Source organism: Labrus mixtus, chromosome 5 (assembly GCF_963584025.1).
Source record: "Labrus mixtus chromosome 5, fLabMix1.1, whole genome shotgun sequence".
In the NCBI taxonomy this organism is placed as follows: Eukaryota; Metazoa; Chordata; class Actinopteri; order Labriformes; family Labridae; genus Labrus; species Labrus mixtus.
In genome coordinates, this window is record NC_083616.1 from 12197188 (window position 1) to 12206382 (window position 9195).

Below are 9195 nucleotides of genomic sequence, written 5' to 3' on the forward strand. Positions count from 1 at the left end.
GCTGTGTCATCTGGTCTCTTGTTGCAGGCCAGAAGTTTACATTTCACACTGATATCCACCTGCTTGTGTTAAGGATATTATCTGATTAAACTAAACATGCTAAAGATTCAGAGATTCACCATTAATGTACCCACCTTTTCTCACTTCATAGAGAAACATTAAAACAAAAGTGTAGTTTCTTCCAATGTTGTGAATATCTTTTGATAAAAATAAAAGAAATCTTTTGGTTTATCACATTCTTCAACTAAAATCAATCTATCCTGTGTGAACAACCATTAGCTGAAACACAAGCTGTGGACACAAAGCACACAGTAGTGTCTCTGCAGGCGTGTCAGCCAAGAAGTGTGACTCAGCATTTTGGTAGCCTGATCTTACAGAGCCACCTGTTAAAGCAGTGCTCCTACAGCTTAACCATGTTTGAAGAGAAATAACGTATTTCACACTGACTCTTTCCACTTGTTTAAAGTACAGTGGTTATTATAAATGTTTAAAGACTCATGTGTTATATCTTTTTGTTCCCTAACTACAGAGCTTTCATATGACCGTTGTTAGGGAAAACGTGTTTACAATGAAATATATTCCCATTAAAGTGTCATGATATAACATTAATAAGGTTGTGTTACTGTGATGGTTGCAATAGTTGATACACAAGGTGGTTTATCCATAAGCATTAACACATTCTCATCTTACACAGAGAAAATTAAATAGCCTAATTTATGAATGGACTCTTGAATGATCTGTATTTCTCTTTTTTACGTCTTTGTCATAAATACTCAAGCAGGAGATTTACCTTGCAGTTTCTATCACAGCTGATTTATTTATTTTGTGAACTTTAAAGTGTTTCTTTGTCTCAATACTCCATTTGAATTACCAGCAGCCTTTTAATAGATACAACTATGGACAGGATGTGCTCTATAAAGACTTATCTAAGGATGCCTCTGCACAGCTATAACAAAACATTGAACTGTATTCATTACCTCCTTGTGCTTATTTGGACATTAGTGACTTAGTGGGGATTATACCAATCGATTGATTGATTGATTGATTGATTGATTGAAAGCGGCACTTAAAATTAAATCCCATCTACAGAAAGGAGATTCACTGAGAGTCCACTGAGATCAGCGCTCACTTTCTATAATAAGAAGGGTTGAGATAAAATGTCATTTTCGACAGACCACTGGTTTAAGCTTCATTCAAGAAATACACACACCATTTTGTCTTTTGAAAGGTGTACCATAAAACCTTTATTATATAGAGAACTTTGATGTGATAGCATTAATTTAGAGTTCATCTGTGCAAACATTACACTAGTAGACATTTCCATATAAATTATGGGTTTAGAATGCCCTCACAGCAGTGATATGACGGCTTCTGAAAATGAAGCTCAACATAAATATATGCAACAGTATCCAACCTCAAAGTCAGACAACCTAACACAAACATTTCAGCAGGGCTTATCGAACGATTGATGCTCCCAACAAGAGAGCATATTTGTGTTTTGGAGAGTTTCCCAACAGTGACAAGACATGTATTGCACTGGTAGAGCCATTGAAGGCTACTTGTCTTGTTGAGGCAAAACAATTTGGGTCAAACACACACAAAAAGAAGACCATTCAGGCTGGGAAAAGCTTTCCAAACTGCATATAAAAAGTGCTCCTTCCAATAATTCTTAATCGTATTGCATTCGAGTATTCTGCAGAAATAGCAAGTGCTTGTACCGTTTGACAAAAAACAAACAAACAAAAACAAAGAAAAGATGTGATCATACACTTAAAGAAAAGGCATAAATAAAGGCAAATGTCTCAAAAATTACCCCGTTGTTGCCAAGTGTAGACTACAAACTTATTTTTGCTAGAATTTCAGCTAGCAGACTAAGTACCGATCTGTTTGTCTCTTTAAGAAATAAAATAGAAGACACCTGGAGGCATTTGCCATTTGATTTTGAAAATGGAGTATGTGGCAAGAACATGATTTCTAAAAGACATTTTGAAATAAACAAAATAACTTAAGCAAGAACATGTATTCATGGCTCAGGTAAGCCTGATGATTCACAAAAACAAAACTTCCTCAGTTGTCCATTTGTCAGTCCTCTGTTCCAAGAAGAAGTTGTTTTCAGGGCAGTGACCTCAGAGAGAAACAAGGAGACCACTGGCTCCGCAGAGTCACAGACGTTATGCTCTACAAACTTTAGAGGTTGATAGGGAGTGTGGGTGAGCCAATGCCCTCTTCCAACCACGTGACAGCAGAGGGACTGCAGCGCTGAGCTGCGCGCCGATGGATGCGCCGGAGTCGCAGTAAGTACAGCATAATAGACAACAACACAATGAAGAAACAAGCCAGGAACAAGTAGTGGTTGTTGACAAAGGAGAAGCTGTGTCGCAAGTGAGAGTGCAATCCTTTCAGACCTTCCTGCTGGATGTCCCTGGAAGGAGCAGGAAGAAAAAAACCACAACAGTATTTTCAGACTTGCTTTAGACACAGAGATGTAAAGTAATTCTGTTCAAGCCCTGTCCATTATGTGTTAAGATCTAAGGTGATTTGATCGGCCTGATGATCTAACAGGAGTCCTGAATCAAATCCACCAAACTGCAAGCTTACAGAGTGTAAGCTGATCAGGAGCAATTCTTTTTTTTTTTTTTTTTTTTTTTTAAGATTAACACTACATGTGAGTTTATAATCTGATATGAATAGATTTTTTTCAAGATTAAATCTGCAGGGGCATGAGATTGAAAGATACTGGTTTTGCTGAATAATTACTTCAATAATTTAAAAGGTTCAGTCTCATTTTTTCTCCTGGTTTTATTAAAGCCCTTTACAGAGTTTAGGTCCGCAGTCCAAACATGTTCAAGACCAGAGAAATTCCTCCACATTTAATTACCTCCTGCTGCTTAATGCAATAGAAAGCTGCTCTCTGTAAACCTCAGCGCTATGCTCAATAGCAGAGTTCAAAATAGGAATGTGACATTATCAAAGGTAGCTCTGGGGACCAAACATAATCAACCATTGGTAAGAGAATAGAAAATATGTTTTAAATGAGAATAACTTAAGGCCTCATTGGCAGAACATGGCTTAGTGGAGAGAAAAGATCTCTCTTACCTCAAAGGCAGAAACCGTGTTCGGTAAAGAATAGCTCCCAGAGTCCACTGGACCTCCTTATCATAGACCAACAGGGCAGTCTTCAGGTTTTTGTAATTGGCTGGGAAAGAGAAGCCTGAGTGCAAAACTTCATACATCCATGCTGATTTAAAACACTGGTACCTGCAGAAGAAAAAATCATAAAGCTGATGATAAAGATTCCTGTCCATACTAGAAGGCATTTTTTTCTTGGGTGTGGCCAACTGGTTGGTTAAGCTTAAGAAGCTGTTGATAACCCTGTGTGACTTACTTCAGTCTGTGAAGATCAGCATGTGAGGCGTACAGGCCGGAGGCAAAGCGTTCCCTCAGAGTCCTCCACTGGGTGGCACAGTAACTCTGAAAATGTGAAGCCAGAAACATATGAAGAGGTGTCATTGATAAGACATAAATGATTATACTTTCAGCTGTGCTCTGGAAAATAAGTGAAAATAAGTCTTTGTACAATAGTAACTAGGGCCCGAACGATATGGAATTTTTGGGGCAGATATCGATATCTATCTGTAGTCGATCTGTAGAGATAGACAGATTCAGATATACACATCCATTGCATGGATCCCTCAAAAGCAGTTATCAAACACTTGTGGAAAAGATACACAGTATTATGTAGACAAGATGGCCACTCAAATGGAATGTAAGTGTGTCTGTAAATGCCTGCCGCTTGACACACTGGAGATTGATAATGCTTGTTGTAATCCATATAGCACACTCTGCTGGTGACAGCTGGAAAGAGAACTACTTTCTAATACAACGATACTCAAATGAAATGCTATTTGACTGCTGAATAAATCTATTAATATCGTTGCATATCTGAGATAAAAGTAGCCGATACCGATACTCACTTGATACGTTAATATCATAGGCTGGGTGATTAATCGGTCGAGCTCTGATAATAACACACCTGATCCTATCCTTTTACTTCAGCTTGTGAAAACATATTTTGTAAAACAATAAAATGAACATGGTGTTCTTGAAACCCTAATCTGAAATGTGCGTCAAAAAGTTTGCGAAAGGAAACACAGTTAGCTATTTGACAAATTAAACCTACACATAGGAAGAATTGGACTTTTAATTGTAAGTAATATAAAGCTTTCAGATAAAAGTAGGGAATGTTGAGCTACTTGTTGTGTACGTGTTTCTTTTCATACAGTATTTACCTTGGCTGCACGAGCATATTTGGAAGCGTTATAATCCCCGCCCATGCGCAGCACGTCCTCAGTGCAGTAGTAGAACTCAGAGAAGCCGTAGAACTGACTGTTGTTGTAGTCTATATCCGGCTGGTAGATCCCACTGAGGGAGGTTTGGGTCTCGTTGGTGCGGTTGAGGAACGGCTGGAGAATCTGTCGACACAGGTCGAAGTCTCCTGTGCCTCGCAGATGGAGCTTCTGTGTAGACGGACCGATCTCATCCTGCAGGTCTGTGGGGAGACAGGGGTCCAGAAGAGGAGACTCTACTGTCTCACCATTGTGCTGATCTAAAAGCCTGGAGGAATATGTAACACGATTAAACCCATGCAATACAATCAAACTAATTTGTAGGAAATGTTCATTAAAAAAAAATAATAAAAAAGGCTCTCACTTGTTTCTGGTGGCAGTATTTTTCATGAGGCTCTCCTCATATCTCTGGCGTGCTGCATTTCCGCCAAATCCCAGGAAGGTGGACACATAAACACGGTAAACATGCTCTGTTCGATGTGCGTCACACCCAAGGTTGAACTCAGCCAGTAAATTCTTCGCAACTTCCTCCTAGGGAGCAAACAAAAAAATCAGCCAGGGAATAACGACACCTTTGTTATATGTACATGCATAGTCGTATTTACTGTTTACAGATGATACAGATGACAGGAGTGCTCACATGCAAGACATTTAAATCCATCATTACAGCACCTCTGTGTGATGCCTTTGAAAGTACATTTTGTTAAGTAGCGTAATACATTTACATAGCTATAAGTTTATGCTCTTTCATTTCATGAAGGGTGGAGAAATAATGAAGATGGCAAAAAGGACAAGCAGTGTATGTGAAGCCTGTTACCACAACTTCCATAGCATGTAACAGTTTCTAGTACTCTCTGTTTAAAACTCTAAATGTCCTCAGTCTAAAAGCCCTGCTATTGAGTCATGCAGCAGGCTTACAGTATGCCTTCAATAGTGATGAATGGAGAGCAGATCATCTCCATGGCACAAAAATGGTGCATACAGGTTTAACCAGGGAATGACAGAGGGTGGAAGGAGGGAGAAGAACAAAGTGTGAGTGACCAAAACAAAGACAACACAAAAACAGAATTGGTTGTGGATAATAACCTGTTGTGGAGAAGCAAAGCTTACAGTTTTGGGCACTTCGTATGCAATCTGTGTGGAAACCCCGCCCATGTCCAGGACACCGGCAGTCCTTTTCCTCACCAGCGCCTCCTGTTGATCGCTGCCTGGTACATGAACCTCCACGACCGCTTCCCCGTCTTGTAAGATTTTAATCAGAGAGAGGTGACAGTGTCAGTTAAGTACCAGATATCATAAATCATGTGATGACTTTTGTACGGCATGTGAGAAATTGTATATTAGTTTTTTAATTTTTGAACTAAATTGCACACACCAACATACAGTAGACCCTGCTTGAGTACTTACCATTGTGCACATGGTTAAACCTTCCAAGGACAAAGTTTATTCCAATCCAAGCATAGACACCTGAATTCAAAGATGACAGGTTGTAGACTTCATGTATAGGTTTTCTTCCAAACACGGTTGTCAATCTTGTACGGCTCTAATAAATAAGATCTACAACATGTTGGAGAAACTTCAACCCACTAATTTAGGAAAAAACTGAATTGTGTCCCATACTAGTTTTGTATGTCAGGAAAATCTCAACAGTAAGGAAGTGAATAATCACAACTACATTTGACAAAGTGATTCATATTCAATAAAGCTATAACTGAAATATATTTTGGTTTTTTTATTTTGGCTATTTACCTTCCTGTTTCCCAGAAATGACTTCCACATGGGAATCAGAGAAGAGGAAGTTGAAGTGGACAGGGATGTCTGTTCGCAGATCCTCAAGAAGTGCTTCTTGTTGACTAAAATCAAAGAACAAACATCCTTGTTAAATCCATGGCATGTTAACGTCAATGGTTTTCTTCACAGTGTAAGTAAAAAATTTAAAAGCTTGTGCTGTTGTTTTAACCTGCAGCGTGAACATTTGTTGCAGCTATATTTGTATCTGGCACTTCTGGAAGTAGTGTGACATAAATACGAGATGCTCATATAGCTCAACTTTACCTCTCAGGAAGGATTCTCATTCCAGCTGTGCACAGGATGTACAATGGTGTCTCTTGGTGCTTATTCTTAGGGATGTGTAGGGCTGCAAAGCTCAACAGTGGATAGATATAATCACTGGCTTTCCCTGGTGTTTTGGCCAATTCGGAGATACCTAGAAGAAGAAAAAATGACACCAAAAAGTACTGTTTTTCACTCTATTTCAAGTTACCTTATTAGGGTTTGTCTTGCATAATATTTAATACATTTACAGGCCTGAAACAAAAAGTGCTCATAAACTCTTTGTTGAACACAGTTTTGATTAACAAGTAGAAAAGGACTCTGTTTTTTACCAGGCTTAATCTTCATGACCACTGGCTTGCGGTGTTGATCTCTCATTTGCTGAATGTCCAGCAGTTCGTGGGGATTACCATTGTGCCTGGGCCAGCAGTACACAAATACCCTTGAGCCACTGCTGCCACAGTCAACCACCAGGCCGTAGTTCAGGTTGGGGTTGCTTGTATCTGTTGCATCCACATCAGTTACCCTTGCCAAGTGCCTTTTGGACAACAAAAACATATTGAAATAATGTTTGAGCTTTTCTGTAAGATAGGTTTTTTTGTAAAGGGGACGTTTGTAGTGTACCTGTGGAAGTTGTTTTCCTTTCTGGTCCAGCTTGAAAAACCCTTTCCACTGACTAGCAGCAGGTAGAGGAGTCCTATGAGGCAGAGCACCAGGCCGATGAAGAGCAGCTGTCTGAGCGAGGGGATCAGGAGCCGAGGAAGGACCTGGGATGGCAGGCTGAAATGCCATGAGGCTGGGAAAAGGCATGAAAAGCTGATCCTGTCAAAATGTAAAAGAAAAGGAGAAGAGGTGTGCTTCAAAATCCAACAGATAATGAATACCTACTAACTTAATGATGATGGTTTCGATATCATTGATGATGATGATGGTTGTGACGATGGTTTTTGTTTGATAACGACGACTTTTAAGATGGTTTCTATACTGATTAGAGCTCTCAAGAACTGCCCTCAATGTTGTGCTTTGCCTCTGGTCACTTCCTGTCAGCACCTGTGTGTCCAATCGTTTGCTCTTACTGACATTGTTCCCTTTTTTTCTAGATCCTTGCTTGTGTTGTACTTACTCTCTGATGTACGTCTGCTAAGTGAATTGTAGAATTGTAGATAAGAGAAAGTTGACAAATCAATCAAGTTTCCCCACAGATGACAGCAGACCAACCTGCCCATGATGGAGATTGTCTTCAGCTTGTTGGATTTCTTCTCAGGCTCAGTCTGCTGAAAGAGGGAGGTTTTGTTCGTTCAATGGCTCCATCCCGTTTTCCTTCCTACTCAACATGACCTTTGGGACGAAATCAAATCATTAATAATAACATTTTCAATTCCACTTCTGGCCTCTCGAACAAGTAAGACCCAAAGTAGTTTAAGTGCTCTGACAAGAAACATGTTCTCGTTTCGACACTCCTATGGTCAATTTTACCGTATTTCACTATAAAAGAAGCCTGCCACAGATGAAACAGTTTAGTAAAGGTCAATAACAATGTTAGCAGAAGTCTATGAACAGTGACTATCCTAACATTACGTGTTTCACTGTATTAGCTCAAAATACACAAATCTGACATATTTTCACCACCCGTCACTAACAACCCAGCAAAGTACAACATCTCAGGCTTCTCGATGAGTTCGTACTTACTAACAAAAAAGTGAAAGTCCCCTATTTCCAGACAATAAAAACATTTATACGATGCCAGATGCTAACCGCTGGCTAATGTTTAGCGGGTATGTGGCAGGTCTCCGGATAGTGACGTCATGTTGTCCGGACCCGCGGTGTGTTCGTTTTCAGTCTCTGCGCTGCCCGCTTCACCCTCACGACCAACAATATGGACAAACCCAAAACCGCCCAACACCCCTCTTCTTCCTTGCCTTTTAATAATCTGTTGCAAACAGATTTACAGTGCAATACCGCCACCTATCTGCTGACAAATACCAGGGGGACAAAACACACCTTGTTTACATTCTTACAGCATACGTGTCTGTTTCCATGAGGTATGTTTGACTCTGTCTAAATATTTTTTAGTTAGTTAATTTAATTGTTCTTGTTCTTTGGTTATGACTACTGCAGTTACCATTAAATCAAATTATGTATATCTGAAGTTATCATATTTATTTAGCATACCAATTATATAAAGGGGAGGTAAGGTAACTTTATTTGTATCTGCAGGTAGATTTGGTTTACAGTAAGTGAGTAGACCTCCTTTTATATACAAACGACAGCACAGGACAGGACAGGACAAAACATGATAAAGTGACAACAGTTGCCTGATCAATACTAAGAGAATATCACTTTGTAAAAAAAACAGATAAAAATAAGAACGTGGATTAGTAAAACATGGTAAGTAAAAACAAGATCAAAATAAGACTATATCATCAATCAAATGAGTAGGAGCAAGATAATAATATACTACAAATCAGTAAAACAAGATAGAAATGAGCTATCAGTTAAAACAAGATAACAGAAAACAAGATCAAATGCGCAAAGATCAATAAATAATCAATAAATACAACACTCACTGATGGCAGCTGGGACAAAGCTATTCTTGTATTAGTTTTACAGGCTGGTACTTTATACCTATACGTCCAGACAGGAGGAGCTGAAATTCACCATTAAAAGGGTGGGGGAATTATCTATTCAAACAGAGTCGGATATCCTCCATATCTACACTTCAAATAATGAATTTGTAATGATTGTCTTTCTCAAATCATATACAGAATACATGCAAAAGAAACAATTACAGTCCAGA

At 39.1% G+C, this 9195-nt stretch overlaps 1 protein-coding gene across 2 annotated transcripts; it reads right to left on the reverse strand.

The window, feature by feature from the left end:
• Nucleotides 1-1212: 1212 nt before the first annotated feature.
• On the reverse strand, nucleotides 1213-8235 carry entpd4 (ectonucleoside triphosphate diphosphohydrolase 4). 2 transcript variants are annotated; one of them, XM_061037886.1, is made up of 13 exons: nucleotides 8088-8235; nucleotides 7617-7736; nucleotides 7023-7220; nucleotides 6731-6936; nucleotides 6402-6552; nucleotides 6096-6199; nucleotides 5754-5813; nucleotides 5457-5587; nucleotides 4711-4877; nucleotides 4290-4614; nucleotides 3386-3471; nucleotides 3097-3258; nucleotides 1213-2422 (listed from the first exon to the last, which is right to left on the reverse strand). In XM_061037886.1, the coding sequence occupies exons 2-13, from the start codon at nucleotides 7622-7624 to the stop codon at nucleotides 2188-2190; spliced, it is 1833 nt and encodes a 610-aa protein (XP_060893869.1). In that variant the 5' UTR covers nucleotides 7625-7736; nucleotides 8088-8235; the 3' UTR covers nucleotides 1213-2187. The 2 variants fall into 2 exon arrangements, with proteins under 2 accessions (XP_060893869.1, XP_060893868.1); XM_061037885.1 differs by having other exon boundaries at nucleotides 5433-5587.
• Nucleotides 8236-9195: the final 960 nt, after the last annotated feature.

Bases quoted from the DNA above. Each gene is read 5' to 3' on its own strand.
- entpd4 (XM_061037885.1), bottom strand. The intron at 5,588-5,753 runs GTAAGTACTCAA...AAATCTTACAAG, and splicing joins GTTTAACCATGTGCACAATG to ACGGGGAAGCGGTCGTGGAG. The intron at 3,472-4,289 runs GTAAATACTGTA...TCACATTTTCAG, and splicing joins AATATGCTCGTGCAGCCAAG to AGTTACTGTGCCACCCAGTG.